This window comes from Syngnathus acus, chromosome 3 (assembly GCF_901709675.1).
Source record: "Syngnathus acus chromosome 3, fSynAcu1.2, whole genome shotgun sequence".
In the NCBI taxonomy this organism is placed as follows: Eukaryota; Metazoa; Chordata; class Actinopteri; order Syngnathiformes; family Syngnathidae; genus Syngnathus; species Syngnathus acus.
In genome coordinates this window covers 1,266,271-1,286,165 of record NC_051089.1, presented here as the reverse complement: position 1 = coordinate 1,286,165, position 19,895 = coordinate 1,266,271, and the positions used below count along the sequence as shown (strand labels likewise).

General features: G+C 44.1%; 2 protein-coding genes across 4 annotated transcripts; one reads left to right on the top strand and one right to left on the bottom strand.

Annotated features, from left to right (window-relative positions):
• The first annotated feature begins 1,636 nt into the window (after positions 1-1,636).
• Positions 1,637-18,100, top strand: nae1 (nedd8 activating enzyme E1 subunit 1). 3 transcript variants are annotated; one of them, XM_037247099.1, is made up of 21 exons: positions 1,637-1,764; positions 2,142-2,245; positions 2,331-2,391; positions 2,477-2,507; positions 2,570-2,641; positions 2,731-2,810; positions 3,032-3,141; positions 3,292-3,401; positions 3,471-3,533; positions 3,614-3,677; positions 3,765-3,856; positions 3,943-4,002; positions 4,085-4,218; positions 4,280-4,355; positions 4,515-4,554; positions 4,646-4,732; positions 5,062-5,154; positions 5,223-5,337; positions 5,402-5,451; positions 5,516-5,630; positions 18,011-18,100. In XM_037247099.1, the coding sequence occupies exons 1-20, from the start codon at positions 1,715-1,717 to the stop codon at positions 5,623-5,625; spliced, it is 1,602 nt and encodes a 533-aa protein (XP_037102994.1). In that variant the 5' UTR covers positions 1,637-1,714; the 3' UTR covers positions 5,626-5,630; positions 18,011-18,100. The 3 variants fall into 3 exon arrangements, with proteins under 3 accessions (XP_037102994.1, XP_037102995.1, XP_037102993.1); XM_037247100.1 differs by lacking the exon at positions 18,011-18,100 and adding an exon at positions 13,964-15,015; XM_037247098.1 differs by lacking the exon at positions 18,011-18,100 and having other exon boundaries at positions 5,516-6,399.
• On the bottom strand, positions 15,018-18,654 carry si:dkey-56m19.5 (protein TsetseEP). Its single transcript, XM_037247104.1, has 2 exons — positions 18,462-18,654; positions 15,018-16,519 (listed from the first exon to the last, which is right to left on the bottom strand). The coding sequence occupies exon 2, from the start codon at positions 16,509-16,511 to the stop codon at positions 15,162-15,164; it is 1,350 nt and encodes a 449-aa protein (XP_037102999.1). The 5' UTR covers positions 16,512-16,519; positions 18,462-18,654; the 3' UTR covers positions 15,018-15,161.
• Positions 18,655-19,895: the final 1,241 nt, after the last annotated feature.

Sequence of the window (19,895 nt, the reverse complement as noted above, 5' to 3'; positions counted from 1 at the left end):
GTGATTTATTGTATTATAGTGAGCGAACCAAGGCCCTTGGCTGTCAACTCGAATTCTAATTATACACAGTCTGCTGTTAATGTGGCAAGTTTTTATCACTCTACCTTAAACTTGACCCTGAACCTGGCTGAAAACCAAATGTCAGCATCCACGAGGTCCAGGGGTCGCACGGAAACCAAGGCCTCGGTTTACCGAGTATCGAGCCAAACAACACAGAGGCTAAATGAAGGCATCCTAACCAAAACAGAAACACTTGTCACCAGAAAGATTTGAACGGGTCGGATATTTTTATGAGATGCTTTTATTTCCTGACAAGGTGATGCAGATGGATCACGGGCTCGGAGAGAAGTAGGGGAGATATGAGTGGGCCTCGAGTTTGCGCTTTGTTGCTCTGCTGTTTGTATCCACGGCAACTGCGCAGTGACTGCTTCGACTTGTTGCCAGACAGCCGCTGTCCTTGCCAATAATGACAAAGGAACGTTTCTTGACAGGATGATTTGCTTACACAAACTACTAATGTAATATTTGTGTCACTCTTGAAAATGCCCCCCCCCCCCCCCCCCCCCCCCCCGCCGAAAAAAAAATTCTAAAACTTTTCAGTGTTTCACAATTTACAATATATTTTCGACCAGTAACCCCGAATATTTAGTATACATGCTGACAGGCCGCATTTCTGATCCGACGTGAGGTGAAAAAGTCACTCATTAAACAATTTGTCATCATTTTTCAGCATCAGCAGTCTTTCTCCCCACATAGTTTGCCCAGAACGATTTGGTCAGAGGTCATCGAGAGCAAATATTACCTCCGACAAGCACAAAGACTGAGCTAAATATATGCGTGACTGATTCTATTTCTGAGCCCTGACTGTAATGCCTTAGAGCACGATCGATTTTGGCCGGGGATGATGTGCTTGGTCGGGTATTCTCAGGCTCAATAAAGCTTCCTGGTGCTAATTTGGTCAGGTTATTTGAGAATGTGTGTTAAATTTACCTCACACATGCCCACTCTCATTCCTTATTTATTAGTGCGCTAACAGATTTATTTCCATTGCCATCAGCATTTAGATGCCGAGGAAACTTATGCAAACAATAATGCTGATTTTGCATAAATACATATTCAAAGGGAGGCAAGGTCAAATGTTATTGAAAGTCTGAGGAGGGGAAAAAACTTACCAGTTCAGTTTTCTTTTGTTGTTGGTTCATACGGTATACAAACTGCATGAAGCTCAAAGGGTGCTTCAAACAATCATTTTACAAATAAGAGTTTATTCCTGGTCATGTTTGCAAACGTAAATTAGACTCATTAGGAGATGCTGCCATCTACAGGACAACTCAAGTCTGCAGCAACAAATACAGTACAACATACCATACGCGTAAAGCATCAGTAAATGGTGAAAATGACAGCAAGTAAACATTCAACCTTACAGTAAAAATAAAAATAAAAAGCATTTGCAATTCATTCTATTCAATATTTACGTTTCACACAACATCCCGATTTCATTGGAATTGGATGCTAATAATCAATGTACATTAAATATTTTTTTCCCAAACACTGGCTAAAATTGGCGAAATAAAACATATCTTTTTTTTAGATTTTAAATGACTTTTATTAATCCGTTGGTACTTGACAAGCTCCCACTGACAAGTTGCACTGCGTGTGTCGAATCTGACGTGGCAAAAGCGGTTTCGCTTTTACCTAAACACAGACAGATGCCATGGCAGCAACTAAAGCAGCCAAAGAACAGAAGTACGACAGGCAACTCAGGTAATTTATCTTTAAATGACCTACTATATGCTGCTACATTATTATGCACTTGTCTCAATTAACAATAAAGCAATGGTGAATAATGCACACAGCGCGGAAATGAAGGCGCTAGCATTAGCAGCTATGCTATATGCAACCTCGGCTAAATAAACAGCGCCATTGGTTCCGTTTAAAGTGTCCATTGTTTGTATTTGCTTATGCGCATACAATGTGTGTTTACTAGAACTAGTTACATACTTCTTTCCCCTGCTATAGGGTTATTAGGTGAAGATTTTTCGTCTGAATGAGCAGTCCTAATTGTTCATTGCAGTCTACATTTGTCCTTCCTCGTATATTATCATCGTAAATTGTGATGGATGAACGCTGTGTGCTTCCAGATTATGGGGGGACCATGGTCAAGAAGCTCTTGAGAATGCCCACGTTTGCCTGATCAATGCTACAGCAACTGGGACCGAGATCCTGAAAAACCTTGTCCTTCCTGGTAAAATGTTTCTGCATTCATGATTCAATCCAATAAGAAATGGTGATGTTTTCAATGAATGAAGTCACCCAAATGTCCTCATCAGGCATTGGAGCGTTCACTATAGTTGATGGTCACACGGTTTCTGGAGAAGATGTAGGAAACAAGTAAGAGACATTTGAGTTTGTGGGTTGTATAATATTAGCGCCATTTGTTTTTGTCTGTTTGTTACAATTTCATCTTTCTTTGCAGCTTCTTCCTCAGCCCCGACAGCATTGGAAAGGTATATTCATGTGTGTTCAACAAATATGAAAGTGAGCCCTGACCTGAGTTTCTGTGTTGCAGAACAGAGCACAGGCTGCCATGGAGCTGCTCCAAGAACTGAACACTGACGTATCGGGCAATTTTGTGGAAGAGGTTAATGTTGTTTGCACTTATTGATATGGTAATGATGATGAAGATTCAGTCAGTCGTGTTGTCTCTCTTGTGTTGTCCTTGTTTTTTAGAGTCCTGACATGCTGTTGGACTGTAATCCAGAGTTTTTCCATCGATTTAGCATTGTTATTGGTGTGCAGTTGCCTGAAAGGTATGAAATATAGAAAATATTTTGCATCACTGTCGCTATCACTACAAATGAGTTCGTTCGAAAATGCAAAAGATCCCTTTGAATACAATTTAGGACTGCAAGACAAAAAATGACAGATCATATCTTTGAACAGCGCCGGTCTTTGTCTTTGTAACAATGTCCAATCACATGCTGTTGTCCCTAACTAAGCATTTGTTTCCCTTTTCCTCTCCTGAAACTAGCACGAGTCTGAGGCTGGGCTCCGTTCTGTGGAGCGCCTCAGTACCATTCCTGCTTTGTAAAACCTACGGGCTCATTGGCTACATGAGGCTGGTTGTGCAAGAGCACACAGGTGAGTTACATGCATGAACACATGGACTTTGCTGACTTCATCATGGCATATGATGAGGAGCATCGACTTCATAATGACATTGTTCTTCCTCACTTTGATGTGACCCGTGTTCTAGATTTTGCCCCGTTTACATTGAACGTATCTCCACAGTGATCGAGTCCCACCCCGACAATGCTTTGGAGGACCTGAGGTTAGACCGGCCCTTTGCCGAATTCAAGAAACACATTCATTCCTATGACCTCGAAAACATGGACAAAAAGGTTCGTAGTGTGATTTTATTATTTTATTTTTCTGCTTGACTGATAGTTTTGTTTATATTTGCTGCACAGGATCACAGTCACACACCTTGGATTGTCATCGTGGCCAAATGTCTTGAAAGATGGCTCAGCGAGGTGCAGTACAATTTTGGAACAGCATGGCTCTTTGTAACAATGTGCAATTACATGTCACACTTATTGTCACACTCTTTTAGCAAGACTCGCAGCTCCCCAGAAATTACAAGGAGAAAGAAGCCTTCCGACAGATTATCCGGGAAGGTATTTGCGTGAAGTCTTTCGCTTAGCGGCCGACATCCCCCACTTGTGCATGTTGCAAACTTGTTGTCTTTCTTTGTTTGACATCAGGGATCCTGAAGAATGACAAAGGTGTTTTGGAGGATGAAGAAAACTTTGATGAAGCAATTAAGAACGTCAACACGGCTTTAAATCCAACAAAGGTGTCAGTTGAGATCGCCTATGAAAACAAATTCCACTTTTTAAGATAAACTAACAATATTTGTCGCTTTTCTTTTTTTTTTTACAGATCTCAAGTGTTATCCAAGACCTCTTTGACGATGAACTATGTAACAACATAACATCACAGGTTTTATATTCTTCTCTTGCTCTTTATGAAATTGTACAAATATTCCCGCGTTAAACCTCAATCTACCGCTATTTGTTGGCAGACTTCGGCCTTTTGGGTCATGCTTCGAGCTGTAAAAGAATTTGTACACAATGAAGGCTGCGGCAGCCTCCCTCTGCGCGGGACCATCCCAGATATGATCGCTGACTCACAGAAGTTTATCAAGCTTCAGAATGTGTAAGAAAAACCACCATCCAGCCATTGATGCTTTGTATTTTATGTTTATGTTTTCTCACAGTTACAGGGAAAAGGCCCTGGAGGACGCGGCGTCTGTTAGCAGATACGTCGAAAGTCTGCTCCAGTCTGTCGGAAAGGTACGCTCTTGCAACAATTACAAATAATAATAGGCACTATTCTCGCTGAACCGTAGCAACGAGAATAACGTTACTCGGATTGCATTCAGTTTCAAAATGTCCTCAATAGTTCATGTCTATGAGAATATTTGCCTTTTAATATTTTGGTCTCCCCGACAGGCACCTGAAAGTATCCCGGAAAAGGACATCAGGCTCTTCTGTAAGTTTGTCGGTTTTAATTTGTGATTTGTTTGCGCCAGCACAGCTGATTGATTGTTGCTGCCTTTTGGAAATGTTGCCTTGTTATCCAGGCAAGAATGCCTCCTTCCTACGCCTGGTGCGCTGCCGATCTCTAGCGGCAGAGTACAACGTGGATTCGGTCAACAGAGATGAAATCAGTAAGTTGGAGATGCCTTTTTTGTCTTGCGGTGATTTTCTTTTTATTATTATTATTTATTTACTTCAAATAATGTATCTTTGTATGCCATCGATGCATTGAGAATTCTAAAACGTTCTTCTTTCGGCCGCTAGAGGGCAGAAGTTGCAATTAACTTCTGTAATTGTTTGTGTGACCAAACAGGCCCAAATTCTGCACCAAAATTAACTTGTGACTTTTTTTTGTGTGTAGATTGTATTTTTTTGCAATCTTTAATTTGATAGCGTGTCACCTTAAGTGACTGCAGTCCTTTATTGCTCACTATCAATATCAATTGGCTTTTCCCCACAGCTTCATGCATGGACAATCCCGACAGCGAGATGGTCTTCTACCTCATGCTTCGAGCCGTCGATCGCTTCTACCAGCAGCACTCCCGCTACCCTGGTACTCGGCTGTTTAGTCTCGACGGCAAACCAAAGTTGGCATCGGATTTTGAACGATGTGTTTTTTAGGAGTGTACAACTACCAAGTGGAAGAGGACATCAGCAAGCTGAAGCTGTGCGTCACCGGCCTGCTGCAGGAGTACAACCTTAACGTCAACATCAAGGACGATTACGTGCACGAGTTGTGAGTCCTCGCTCTAATTTTAGGAGTGGCGTCATGTTTTCAAATCTTTTTATTTTGTCTCTAGCTGTCGATATGGTGCAGCAGAGCCCCACACAGTTTCTGCATTTATGGGAGGTAATTTGGAAAGTTGAAATGCAGTCGTGGCTCGTTCCTCATGAACTTTGCTCCATCCGTTCAGGTTCAGCTGCTCAAGAAGCCATCAAGATCATCAGCCGGCAGTTTGTGCCGTTCAACAACACCTTCATCTACAACGCAATGTCACAGACCTCTGCTACTCTACAGCTGTGAGCCAGGTACTCCTTCTGAACTCATTTGCAAAACTAAACTGGATTTGGTTGTTCTTGCTGCTTTTTTTTTGTTCAACTATGTGCACTTAAACGTTGATTCGGACAAAAGTATTGAAAGTTCTTGGAGGGGAGGAACTGCATGTCAACTCTTTGATTAGTTATTGTATTGGTGCCACATGACTGCCAACATACACCTTAACTGTCTCAATCACTGCTTTCTGATGAGGACTTTTTCTAAAAAAAATGGAGCTGTCAACATTTCCCTGTTGAGTCCAATGTTTTCCTCGTCCTTTATAAATTCGAGCAAGATGAGTGATGTGCTGCAGCAAAGTCGTTCGACTTGGTTTTCAACGGTAGATGGCACACTTGCATTCCCCCCGGTTCAAACTCCATGGCTGGCCACTTGATTAGGTACACTCAGGCAATAATTTCAAATGTGATCCTGACTTTTTTTTTTTATGTCCCAGCTGAAATCATGTTGACATAGCTGCTGTCATTTTCAGTTCTGGATGATGTAAGATATCCGCGCGAAATGGAAACACAGCGCTGTGTCGTCTACTTTAAAAAAAAGATGTCGTCATCATCGAGCTCCATTGACAAAGAGCAACAAACGAACTGTACAAAAACATATGTACTGTGCACTACAACGTTATTTTACGTGACAATGATTTGGAAGAGGAGAGCTAAGATGGACTTCCCTTTATTTGCTTACTGTTTGTTCCGCTTCTACTCCACACTTGGCGCAAATAAAATTGACTGTCGCTACAAATATAAACGTTGTAGCTTCTTGTCTTTTTTAGCTTTCGACAGAAACAGCTGTTGATTTTTTAGGGGGGGTACAGCCTCCTTTCTCGCATCCATCTGCAATATTCTGGACATTTGAGTGCATTGGGTGAACTCGAAACCGTGTTGTCTTCAAGGAGCAGGAGAAGCCAGTTGATCCGTGTTTGTGCTTTAGAGGGGGGGAGGGGCTGTTAATGCTAAAATCAATCTAAGTCTGCAAAAGCGCAACAGGGCCAGCCGTGATTCTCGCTGGAAGCTTAAGCAATAAAAAGCAGAGGAAACGTGGGTGGGTGGGAACAAGATGACTCAGCTGCAAACATAAAAGGTAATCGTGCCGTAAAGAGGCGCCGCTTTCTCTCGAGACGATGAGGAGGACGAAAGGCGGCGAGGGCCGCCGATTGTTCCCCAATGGCTCGCTCGTTCATCTCTGCTTCTTTCAGCCATTTGTCTGGCTGCCGTCCAACTCTACGTATAGTTCTGGCCTCACCTCCTCGTGAGGCCCGAGCTGAATGCGAAGCAGCCCGCCAATGTTTGCCGGGAGACGGCGGGAGGCCGGCATACTTGAAACCTCTCAGGGGTCGGGCCGAGGGCCTCTCCATTCTTCCTCCAAACGGATGGAGCTGCCAGATTGGAATGTGAAAGTACAATACCTACACCCATCTGAAAATGAAGCATGCGCCAAACCAACGTCACTATAAATTCCCTCATTCGTACATTAAAGCCGCAAGAATGGCTTCACGAAAATGAAAAATGTTCAAGCCGGCCGCTTCCTGTGTGACATTTCTTACGCAACCGAGACAAGTCTCAAGATGGCAGACCTGCCTAATCTTTTTTTTCTTTTTCTATGATAGAAGCTAAATACTGCTTAATGTCCAGATCCAAACGTAAGCACCACTTGAATGAGGAACTTTTGACTTTGGTCGCCGGCCAATTAAACCAGACGGACACGTCGATAGCGATGTCAACATAACCTACAAATGTGGATTCGTGTTCTGACCTGCAGAGTCAAAAAGTCGCTATGGCCAGATGGGGTCGGAAATCCACACACTCCCTCCTGGGAAAGCGTGGTATTGCGTTTCACCTCCCCCCCGCAGTCACGCCAGACCATCATTCACATGTTGGCACTCACTGTACATTCTCCAGGGACATCAACATACTCCAAGCTACGTTGGCCTGATAAATGGTGCACATATTGTTTGACAAACATTCACACAGCTGTATTATCTCCCAAACATTCTTTTATTAGCTCCAATGCAATTCTTTTATTTACCATATACTAGCCACCGTAATGGCATGAATGTGTGTTTAACAAGATTTTCTGTTTTTCCAAGCGTTTCCGGCTAAGCTGGTGCCTTTTGTGCAATATCTACAACTTCTTTCATTAGCATTGATATGGCAACATTCCTAAAGCGAGAGCTTTGCTACGGAATGATTTACTTGCATTCTCCAGGTGCCATTCTTATCTGTCGCCCCTCTCTGGCATTTGTCCCGTCACCGAGATCAGTCGGATCCGGGCGCTGAGAATTTTCTTTTGAAACACACTGGAGATTTTTAATGGAAATAATTCCGTGTGGTCTCCTTTTCATGGTGGCATGTTAACATGGGCGGACGACACAAGCTCTTGTGATGCTTGCATGTGGTTTTTTTTTTTTTTTTTATTGTCTGGGCTGCTTTTTTATGATTAATGAAGACCACCTGTCTGGTGGCAATGAGACGCGGAACTATGTCAACAATGTGAGCCAAGCTTAAGGACGTTCCAGGTGTCGCAATAGCTGAATTGCATGATGGAGATCACTTTTTTTTTTTTTTTTTTGCGTCTGGTTGTAGTCCAACCAGAAAAGTGTGTGCAAGCGTGTGTGTGTTTGAGAGCTACGGAGAATGATGAGCTCCACATGGGAGTGTTTATGAAGTGGGGATGCTCAGGGTGAATTCCTCAGACAAGTGACACGACGACAGGCGTCGAGGGGCACGCACGCGCCCTTATATGGAAACCTACGCGGAAACACACAAAGCAGAGCTTGCCCGCTAAAAACGACCTTTCGATTCCACCGTGCGTATTACACCTTGGTGAATATTCAAAGTATTTCTTCAGCAAGCGTGGGCCTTCAGGTTTTCATCAGCTGCATGCAGACGACAACATTCTTCACATTCCTGCCTTTAATTACACTGGCACCTCTCATTCCCCTCTCTTACTTTGATCCACAAAGCGAGTGTGCTGATTGTCGTGGTCCCATCTCGCTCTTTCGACCGCAAACTAATCAACATGCCAGAGGAAGAGGAAGGAATTCTAAAAAGCAGAACGCTAGGACTCTTGTTCTGGTTTTTCATGGCACATAAACATGTTAAGAGCCACAGAGTGGGGGGTAGAGCAGGTGAGCGAGTTGGAGAGGAAGTGGGAACCTCGCTAAGGGATTCTTACAAATATGTGGAGTCTTATCCTCTCATTATCTGTGGCGGGGATTTTGCTACGATGAGATCTGGCGGGGTGCAGCGGCAGATGAATGAGACTTTTGCGTGACCTCTGTCATGCTATGGAGAAACATACACAGCAGAAAACTAAAAGAAAGTAGTACAGTATGTCCATGTCCCATATTTGGTGGGTCTGTTCATGACTTAGAAAACGACTCAAACGTTAGAAACAGATATAGTTTGTATATTTACTCCTCTTTGCTCTTTTTTGCATCCAATAATCAAGCTAGCTAACTAGCTAGCTATCCATCTATTAATCTACTAATTAATCATCTCTTGGAGGGCCTAAATAGGCCCAAAAACTAGATTCATATTTTGGCATCTATACGTAGCAAATTTTTAGGTGGCAAGCAACTACTGGTATCGTTTTGCAAAAAAAAAAAAAAAAGCTTCCTAAGCCCCCACGTCGGGGTCGCTGGAAAGTCAGCAGGTACAGCAATTTTTGGGAGGATAAGGTTTTGTTATTTTTGGGGGAACTGCGTTTATTGGGAATCTTTGTGGGAGGTTCAGTATAGTTCCCCACGTTCTCGGGCACAGCATTAGGGCAGCCCTCTCCGCTTCAGCTGACTTGGCCTTTTTTGCTAAGTAGTGCAGAGGGAAGCGCTTTCTCCTTTTTTGCTTCTGTCATGTCGCTGGCAGTTTGGAGTGATGGCGCCTTGACCTGCTTTGCCTGACAGTCCAGCAGCACAAATTGACAATGTCGGGGTCTCAGTCACATCCCGGCACTGCTGAGTCATGCAGACCAGCCCACCTCCAGGCCGGCCAGAACTCATTTACTGTTTAACATTTACAGTCAAGTCAATGTTTTGTCTTATATAAGGAGCTGGAGAAAATGAAGTATCGGCTCACCCCGCAGCTTGTAGTTTTCCTAGAAGAGGTTCTGTGACTCAAAGGTGCAAGACATCATCTTGTCAATGGTTGTCATAACTGCTCCTTTTTTCAATCATTACCTTTTTCCCCCTTCATGGCCTGATTTCATTCTGTAGACGCGTGCAACTTTTGGAGCCACGACTGTCCAAATAACAAGCAAAGTTCTTCCCTGCAAATAAAGTCAAGTGAAGAGGCAAATAATAGTTTGCAGCAAATCTTTCTTGGCCCAAAAAGAACGCCGTGGAAACCAAAATGTAATCCATTATCCATTAACTAAAGTGGAAAATAGATTTCGGTGGAGACGCTGTGTTGCATCAGCGAGTGCTCTGATCTACATTTTGCAACGCAATCACCACAAAAGTCTGGAGGGGAGGGGTGGGGGGTGCTACTAGAAGGGAGGGGGCGCAGGGGGGGGGGGGGGATATCTTGCATGTTTGATCTGTAAGGAGAGAGTACAAAGCAGCAAGGAGCTGCCAGTCCCTGTTAGGTGGACATATGGCAACGCCGTGGCCCGGGGCGTCATTTGGGGAGGGGGGCCGGTGCCTTTATGCGGTTCATTTTGTGTGTGTGTGTTTTTGCGATGGATCTGTGACAAAGTTAAGGGGTTTAATAAGGGGGCGGGGGGGGCGACAGAAGGCGGTCCCGGCCCTCACCCAGTCCATTAGAGGGAGGAGTCTGTTTTGAAGTCCTCACAATGAGCCCCCTCCCCACCTGTCTCTGATCCCCACTTTCCATCCGTTATTTTGTTTACTGCCGTCATGTCCATTTTTGTTCCTTGGTGAATGAATGTGCCCCATGAAAATGTCACACTTTGATCATCTTTGATTTGCCGCTTTGTGTTGTCGTCCGACATTTTGATGAAGTAGTTGTTTACCCCCCAACAATGTCAACATGAGCAGAAAAGCTGAGATGCCGCTCTGTCGCGGCACTTCAGAGTCTAGCAAATGTTGACATGGCACGACAAGAAGCACAACAGCTGATTTGAAACAATATCGCGGCTCATCAGGTCATGAACGTTATCTGCTCAAGTGGTGTTGACCTTGCCGGTTTTGCCAGTTTAGCATTAACTTTTATGGAATGCAGCTACTGAATCATTCCCACCCACCACTTCAAAGTCATGGAAAAAGCCGGGATTCCGAAACCCCGAATTGTGAGGCGGACCTGCTAAACTAGTGGTAACTCCAATCTTACCGCTACTTCCTTTTTCCGTCGCGCCTGTTTTCATTCCATCAATCGCTATTTAGCCTCCCCCTGCTCAGCATGTATCAGAGGTTGTATCATTTCAAGTATAAATAATTCACGAGGCTGCCAGTACACGGTGGTTGGAAGCAGCAGCTTTGAAGGTCATCCCTGCCGTGGACACTCCTCCGCACTTTTGGTGACTGCAGCTGCAACAATGTACCGCAGGAATGCTGAACGCTGTGAACTATTTGCCTTTTTAGGATAAAACACTCGTTGCTAAAAGTCATGTGATGACAAATTTGGGGGCCGCGACGTTTGAACTTGCCAAATGTTAACCCTAAAAAAAGCAGAAGTGTTCAAAGGCCATCTGTCCATGCACCAACAAGTTCATTCATGTCGTCTTCAGCTAAAATAATATCTGACAATGTGACACTTGAAAGGAACATTGAACGTTTGACTACATGTTTCATTTGCTATTTCAGGCCTTGGAGGTTTGATCAAGGTGACAGAAAGTATCAAAAATGATAGTCGTGATACTAAAGTGTTTTGCAAATGACCACTTCCTCAAACCTAAAACCCCCAAAATAATCAAGTAATTGTGGTATAAAACAAGTTCTGTTCGATTAAAAAAACATTACCGTGCAATGCTAACATGCTAGCTATCATGGCTACACTCGGAACTACTAAAACTCGGCTTTTACCGAGCATAAAAAAATATCCGCAAGACTCTTGTTAACCGGCCTGGCGTGTATATGGAACTTCTTCACTATTACTCACACAGAAAAAAATGCAGCTATAAAGTGCCTAGTCAGCGTAGCAGCTGCATCAGCAGAGTGAGACAGACGAGAAGGCAGTGTCTTTGTTTGTGCGTGTGTGTGTGTTTGCGCTAAAAGAAAGTGCACATGTGAGGAGTTAAGGGCGATGGGGATCTTGCAGCAGCAGACAAAGGAGGGAATCACGGCTGCACTCAACGTCCATTAGACCGCAAGCCCGCTGATCAATATTGATCCTCAGCGCCCAACGCTCGCTCTAATTGCTTCTTCTGCCGGCCTTGATTCAATGACGGAGCATTAGCGCACATATCCAAATGGGCTCGCGGGGTGCCAACGTGAAGCTCGGTCAGAAAAGCTGAAAACGAGGAATAAAGTTGTTAGTGGAGGTAACAAAATGGCTGTGTTTGGTTTTGTGTGTTTGCTCGCACGAATCTCTCCGGCACCCCCTCGATCGAAAAACAAACAACGATCAGCTGTGACTCTTGGAGCGAGGGACCAGCCGACATTATGAGGCCCAGGCATGCACGTTCACGTCCTCCATGACACCGTAACAAAAACTTCCCCTAAAGAGTTTATCGGATGTCATCGGGATATGACGAATATGTGTGAATATTGCCCCAGAGAACACAGTCATCGGCTTCAATGAATTGTGATGACTCACATGGAATTTGAGCTCTCCACAGCTTTGACATGCTCAGAAAAACAACAATTTAAAATGTTCAAAATGAACAGAAAGGCGCCTCCCTCAAACGATACATTGTTGTAATCTTCGAAATGCGGTCAAACAAAGAAGACTCTGGGGCGAAAAGTTGTGACTCTGGCAAAGCAATGCTATTTATTTCTAATCGGATCTGCAGCGCCACGCTCTTGTGCTTCCCTATTTGTCAGCCATTCCCACTCGTACGGTGTATACACTGAAGCCATTGTTACTTCATATTGTCAGGAATTTTCCAGACGGCATTGGGTTAAAATTAGCGTTCATTAATGTTGGTTTCCCCCCATTTGGAATCCAGTTCCTATTGTGAGTCGATTATACATTGTCAGGGAATCAATCATTACACCATTCTGACAATGAGTTTGTTAAACGGACATCGACGTTAGTGCAAGAAAGACACATACTGCACGTAAAAGTATTCTGGCTTTCTCCCACGTTGCAAAAACCCAGAAAAAAATCAAATCCCGGGTCAACCTTCCCTCTCGCACGAAATCAGAAACCTTAAAATGTAAATCGACCCCAAAATATTCTTTACAATAATATGTTGTGTTCCCCCACGAGTCTAAATTAATATTGTGTTTGGGAATCCGGGGGCAGCCATTTTGTGCAACTGTGATGTCACGTTCAAAATGGCCGCCTCCTGTAATGGATAAGTGGATTTTGCCTGTTTAATTTACATTCCACAAACTAAACTTTAATCACTGTGTTTTGACTCGTTGGGCTGCACAGAACAAAGATGAGAAAATTTGGCGGTTGACTTTCCCCTTTAATGAAAATAAATGGTGAGCGCTTCTCCCGTCTAAAAAAAAAAAAGAAAAAACGCTTCGTCTGTCAACTTTCAATAATCTTCCATCACACACTTCAAAGAAGCCTCAGCGGATGGGTGCCTCATACACTTCTTCATCAAATAGCTGCTTTGGATTTAGTTCAAGGCTCTTTTTTTTTTTTTTTTTACCCCCCCCGCTTGCTTTGGTCAGAGTTAGCTAACGGCCGCAGGCTGAGAAAGAAGTCGGAGCACAGTCGGCGCTTTGTGCAAGTCTTTGCATATAGAGCGCATAGTGTCGCTCGGTCGCTCGGTCGGGGTAACCAGGCAGTGCAGCTGGCCTTTTGGCCTTTCACAGCGGCTACTTTAAATCAAGAGCGAAAGGACAAGAGTCCCGTTCACCCCTTTTCAAAAGACACCCAGAGAAAAGATAGAAGCAAATTAAATGTTTTAGACTGTAAATCGATTTATGAAGCCATCGCTTGTCATTTCTGCTTTAGAAATATTTATTATTAGATCGAGTCAAAATAATGTTTTACAAATGCGAACATTTGATAATCACAAAAGAACTGCCTGCTTAGTGTGAGGCCTGCCAAAAATTCCTAAGAAAAAAAGTCATTCAGTGCCATTGATGGTTATAGACGTCGTTGGTAGTGAATGAGTTAAGAAAGAGAGAAGGACAACATGTCAGCAAGTTGTTCCTCCCCAGCCCCCGTGAAGACCCTCTCCTCAACATTCCTTTCATAAATATGCGCAGCACCAAAGTTTTTTTTTTTTTTCTTAGGAAACCGGAGAGAGCTGCTCAAAGCTATGGAAGGTTTTCATGATGCCTATCAGATCTCCTCGCTCTGACCCACGGTCCAGTAGTTTGTTCACGGTTGGGTAACCACCCCTGTCCTCCCACCTCTCTTCACACACACACACACACACACTTTCATTGACTCCCCTGTGCTAACGTCCGTACGTTAGCGTCTATGTGACAAAGCCCGTCGGACTTGTGACAAGGGTGTGAGCGGCATGCCGGGCCGCCTCTCCAAACCTGACACAGTTGATCAACGCAAAAACCGTACGTGCCATCGTAGACGTCTTAACTCCAACCCAGTTCATATCTTTGACGTCTATAACCGTCTAAATGAGTTAATGCTTCGGATTTCGTGTGAAGGTGTCAGCTTTCTTTTGGGGTTCTTTCCATTCTGAAACTATTTCAAAGCCAAATGACAAATTGGGATTTTTTTATCTGTGAAAATTGAGAAGGCAGCGAGCGGTATTGCATAACCCAAAATATTTGCAGTGAACAAGGACCTACAGGACATTGCTCTTCATTATCAGCCCAAATCTAGCCGGCATCACAGCTAGCAAGGTTGTTAGCATTTCCTTTTGTACCTTGGTTGTTCCGCAACGATACGCTTCATTTGGCAAGCGCAAGGGATTCCGATCAACCCGATGCAAGAGTCGATGATGTCGAACAACGTGCACGGAAAGACGAGAAGCTCACTGTGGGACAATCTTTTTATTCTCTGTTCAATCATTTGAAGGTTCTCACATTTGTTAGAAAAGGCCAAAACATGGTATGGCTCTGCACATCATAGAAAGAATATATGAAAGTCAGCTAATATGGCGTCATATTAATCGAGCTCACACACAAAGACACTTCACTCGTTAATAACATGTCTACGCTTTTGTCCGGGAATTTTCTTCGGGTGTGCGCTTCAACTGTTTTGGGTCAACCCTCCGATTCCAAACCCGAGTGTGTCCGTGAACTTTCCTTTCACCCGCTATCATCTACCAAGCTCTGTCTATCATCATGCGACTGACTGCGTGATTTTTTTTTTTGTTGATTTTTTTTAAACTCAAAACAAAATTGCCTGAGTTAGCATGAAAAACACAAGCGCCATTTTGGCTTTTGTGAAACTCTCGCGGTTCCTTGACACCTTTTGTGACATCATCGGAGGATCTGTCAACATTCACATGACGTCGAAAGCTCAGACTTCCTGCGTGACCTCGGTACTCAGCGCCTCCGTCACGTCGGCGAGAGCCTCGGGGACTTCTTGGACATCCCCGCTCAGGTTCCTTTTCAGTTCAAAGTCACTCAGCTTCTTGACAGGGGACTTCTCCAGGCCGTTAAGGCATTCCTCGGGGGGCGTGGCCTCTGTGCAGTCGCCGTTCACGGCTGGCGGAGCGGGTTCTTCCACCGCGTCCTCCGGATCACCGTTTTCCATCTTTGTTTGGACCGCACTTTCTGGGCAAGGCACATCTTCTTCTGCAGAAGGTTCAGATTCTGCAAGTTCTGCCGCATCTGCTCCAACGGGTTCATGGTTTGCAAGCGGACAAGTTTCCCGGGTTTCCTCGACATCGGCAGTCTCGGGTTCTGCGCTGTCATCGGTCGCATCGGGCTCGGCTTCTTGGCCTTGGGGTTCCTGTGTGTCGACTTCCTGTTCTGGTTCTGGTTCTTTCTCTGGCTCAGGCTCTGTTACCTGCTCTGCTTTAGGCTCTGAAATTGTCTCTTGGTCTATTAGTGGCTCAGCTGTTGTTGCAAGTTCTTGAGCGGACACAGGTTGGGCTGGCTCCTCCAAAATCTCCTCAGTCTCAATAAGAGTCACCGGAACAGGTTCTGGCTCTTTGAGTGGCTCCTCGGGACTGGCGGGAACAACCTCTACTTCGGTCTTGGTTTCTTTAACTGGAGAAGGTTCTTCAACGGGTTGAGGTGCAGCCGCAGACTCGAGTTCTGCCTCGCTTGGTACGACATCTTTGACATCTTCGGGGAATGGTTCTTCTAGAACTGGAACCACCTCCTCTGGTGCTGCAGTGGGTTCTTCTTGGACTGCAGCCGCTTGCTCTTCAACTGGAGCTGTCTCCACTTTGATGTCACCCGATTCCTCTGTTTTTGAAGCCTCTTCTTTTGGTGCCTCATGTGGTTCCTGTGACGCTGCTTGTTCCTCTGGAACTGGAGCCGCTTCTTCTTTGACTACAACGGGCTCTGGTTCTGGAGCGACTTCTTGCTTGACCTGTTCTGGAACAGGAGCTGCTTCTTCATTGACTACGACTGCTTCATCCGGAACCGATTCTTCCTTCACTGCGGCCGGTTCTTCTGCTACTGGCGCTTGCTCTTCAGGTGCAGCGGAATTCGGCTGGGCCGCTTCGGTTACCGCCGCCACGTCCGAACCGACGGCTTGGTCTTCCGCGTTGGTTGATTGAGCTTCTGCGGGCGGCGCCGCATCCTCCCCTTTGCCGGACTCGTCGGCGCTTGCAACCGGTGTCGCGGCCTCGTCTTTTTTTTCTTTGGGATCGCTCACATCGTAAGCCTTCTTCTTCTTGCTCAGTTTCCCTCCCATGGTGTCACCTATGAGAAGAGGTGATAAAAATGAAGACGTTGCATAACCTCAGAAGGTATCCCAAAGTCATTGGAATGGAATCAACTCAAAGCAAGACGGAGATACCGTAATTTTCGGACTATAAGTCGCACCGGAGTATAAGTCGCACCAGCCATAAAATGCCCAAAAAAGTGAAAAAAACCCATATATATGTATATAAGTCGCTCCTGAGTATAAGTCGCCCCCCCACCCAAACTATGAAAAAAAACCGCGACTTATAGTCCGAAAATTACGGTAATTACATTTATTTCCAGTTTAAATGAGATTATTCAATTCACCTGACTAACTGGATGTTAAAGGAAAACATCCTCTTGATGTGAGGCTCATGACCAGAATTGCATAACACATGTCAAATACTTTGTTTTAAATCGGGGCGCTTGAGTATTGTTTTATTTATAAGTTGCTATTTTCTTGTGTCGTCCAGTAAGCCAAAAGATCTGGTCAATTAAAATGTTCTCTTCATAATTGGTATTCATCTGCAAGTCACTCACGTCTGCTTTGTTGCCAAAAGTCAATTTGAGTTTCCTCTTTTATACATTCAAGGGCAAAAGCTGTGCGATGTGAAATGTGATGGTCATTTTTTTGGACAATATTTCTCACATTGTGTTCAGCACTAGAACATCCGTCGGAGGTTATTTACAATTTTATAACAGCCTTTGTCTACGGGGACTACAAAACACAAAGAGTCTACGAGTGGAATGAACTTTCAATGAGGATGTATCAAAGGCAGCAGCTGATTACCACACAGTCAGACTTCCTTTCTGAGTAACAGAAAATGTGTTCACTTCCATTTTTTTTAGCTGCTTTGCAGAATTAGGGAAGAAAATAATACGTTTCAAAATATACTATTCGCCCAAACCTGCTTTAGTACAGATGTCAATCTTCAAACCAATGATAGAAATCCTTCTGTGCACCCCAAATGAAATAAATTAGCAAACATGTGCCAACCTGTGGGTGGGTATATGGGCAAAGAGCAACCATGCAGGGACAAGGAACTGTCCATAGTGCTGCAGTGGAGCAATCAAGGCACACAGCACCGCGCTGGGATTGGCTGCAGATCCATTCCACCTATGGCCACTCCCCACTACGCCATTTCACTCCAACTGTCTCGTGTCTGCCTTCAAACCTCTCGATCGCAACCATTTCAGTGTTGCTCATTCGGTATTTGTCGCTTTAATAAATCACCTTTTATTGGTCGTTGTGAAATAGTATCATCAAGTAACTACAATGAGCGAGCAACAGACTGGTGTGCAGCAGAGCTCGTCGCTTTAGAAAGGATGAAAGCAAAAACTGAAGCAGTAGGTAACAAAGGAAGGGGGGTCCTCAGCTCTAATGCAAAAACCAAACTGGGTTTAGACTAGTCGTGTGGAATTAGGAGATAAGATACTGTGCACTTTCCACTGTCCATCCCCCACCTCAACTCACCAACGCCTTCCTTTTCTCTTTCTTTTTGTTCACAGGTTTTGCGGAGAGGAAAACGTCTTTTCAAACATCAATTCAGCAAAAACAAAAGTCATCCTCCATCACCCTAGTAGAAACTTGATAACTTTGTTCCGCTTTCTCTTTTGTGCATTTTTAATTCACTGCATGGATGGCCCACTTAAGGGAGGGGGGGGGAGAAAAAAAAAATCTGAGCGGCTGCCGGTAAAGACTAAAGAGGCACCAGCGCACACAGGCTGAACCAGTCTGGAGAAGAAAAGAAGAGGAAGAAAAAAAAACTCCCCGGCTTTACTATTGAAATAGAAATCCATTTGCATAATCAGAGAAAAGGAATGGCGACAACAATAGGAAAGCTGCCCAGAGGAACTGGTTCTTTTCATTCTTTTGAGAAAATCAGGAGGGGGGAAAAAAATCATATCTTTATAGAAAACTAGCTCATTTTCCAAAGCAAAAATGATCGGCTTAACTAACCTGTATGCGAAGAGAGTGATCAGTTGCTCTCCAGGCTCCGCTTGAATGTGCTAATGGAGGTGAAAGCCTTGCAAGTGACAGCTGCGGGCGGATTCCGCTCTTGCTGTGCGAGTGCGAGTGCGAGGAGGGTGCAGTGTGGCTGGCTCCGAGGACATCTGTCGCTATCACAATGCAGCCTGACCCACCAGGACTCCCACCCTCCCGAATCTAACCCCTCCTCTCCAGCACACACCCTCTCCGCTGCACGACCAAGTACATCTGCTGACCAACCAGGAGTATAACAAGATTTGCCAAAATAAAATGTTATCTATTGGAGGGGTCATTCAGATAAATGACGCAATTTAATAGTGACACTGATCATTGTTGCGTTTCACATGGATAAGCTATGCAAAGCTGACATGCGCAATAAGTAGGTTAGGAGATGTTAGAAAATAAGACGCAAAGAAGATAAAGAGGATGGTGGTTGTGGGGAAACTGTTCAGAAAGACACGATTGGTTTGCAGCAAAAATTGAATCAATGAAACAATTAAAAGATAAAAACAATCATAACTAACCTATTTGGCCGCGTCTTTCAAAACAAGCAGAAAAACAACCAAAGTGACTTGTTGGAAAAGATCACGTGGGTCCCAGAGTTAATCAAGTGACTCGGGTCTTTCAAGAGACCTAATTAATAATTGATTTGACACTATATGTTATGGCTACATTTATTCACCTTTTGCTTTATTTACTAGCAAATGTTTCTCAATCAAGGAGTATTCTTGGGGACGTAGCACCCCCTCCTGTATGCTAAGCACAACGCACGGCATAGGCAAACGCCATTTAAATTTGTCGAGATAATGCTGTATTATTCATTGTAAGCCTTCCATTTTCAGTCATGAGGTTTTATTCATTTCCCCCAACAGAACAAATTAGTGTGACTATAATTTGAATATTGAAAACCCAAACCATGTAATCAGTATAATTTTGTTAGCGCTGGGGTCTTGAACTTTTGATTGTGCTGCTAATTTCTGTAGCACGGATGGGACAAAGATTGCATTTGTGAGAAAAAGAAAACAAGATCAATCTCGCATGTTTCCCTCGCTGGAAGCAGGGCTCGGTAGTGGCAAAGGGGCAGCAGCAAAGGCCGAGTTTCACATGATCCAAATGTTCTGGAATGCAATTCCCATGAGATGAACCACAACCCCTGTGTGTCACTCTGTTCCCACAAAAAATGGTAGAAAACATGCATGCAAACGTTTTCCAAATTCTGATTCTGAATCCTTGGATCAATATAGGTTAGGAAATTATGATCCATAGAGAAAGAAAGGTGCAATAACTGCAAAAGTGAGCGCTTTCTATAGTGAACTTTTTCACCGGTATTATCTTCTGCAACTGTCCAGAAATAAAATAGATTTGTTTCATATTTATTTAAACTGGAAATAATTGAGCTTCCTT

Bases quoted from the DNA above. Each gene is read 5' to 3' on its own strand.
- nae1 (XM_037247099.1), top strand. From the start codon at position 1,715: ATGGCAGCAACTAAAGCAGCCAAAGAACAGAAGTACGACAGGCAACTC. The intron at 2,392-2,476 runs GTAAGAGACATT...CTTTCTTTGCAG, and splicing joins GGAGAAGATGTAGGAAACAA to CTTCTTCCTCAGCCCCGACA. The intron at 3,857-3,942 runs GTGTCAGTTGAG...TTTTTTTTACAG, and splicing joins CGGCTTTAAATCCAACAAAG to ATCTCAAGTGTTATCCAAGA.
- si:dkey-56m19.5 (XM_037247104.1), bottom strand. From the start codon at position 16,511: ATGGGAGGGAAACTGAGCAAGAAGAAGAAGGCTTACGATGTGAGCGAT.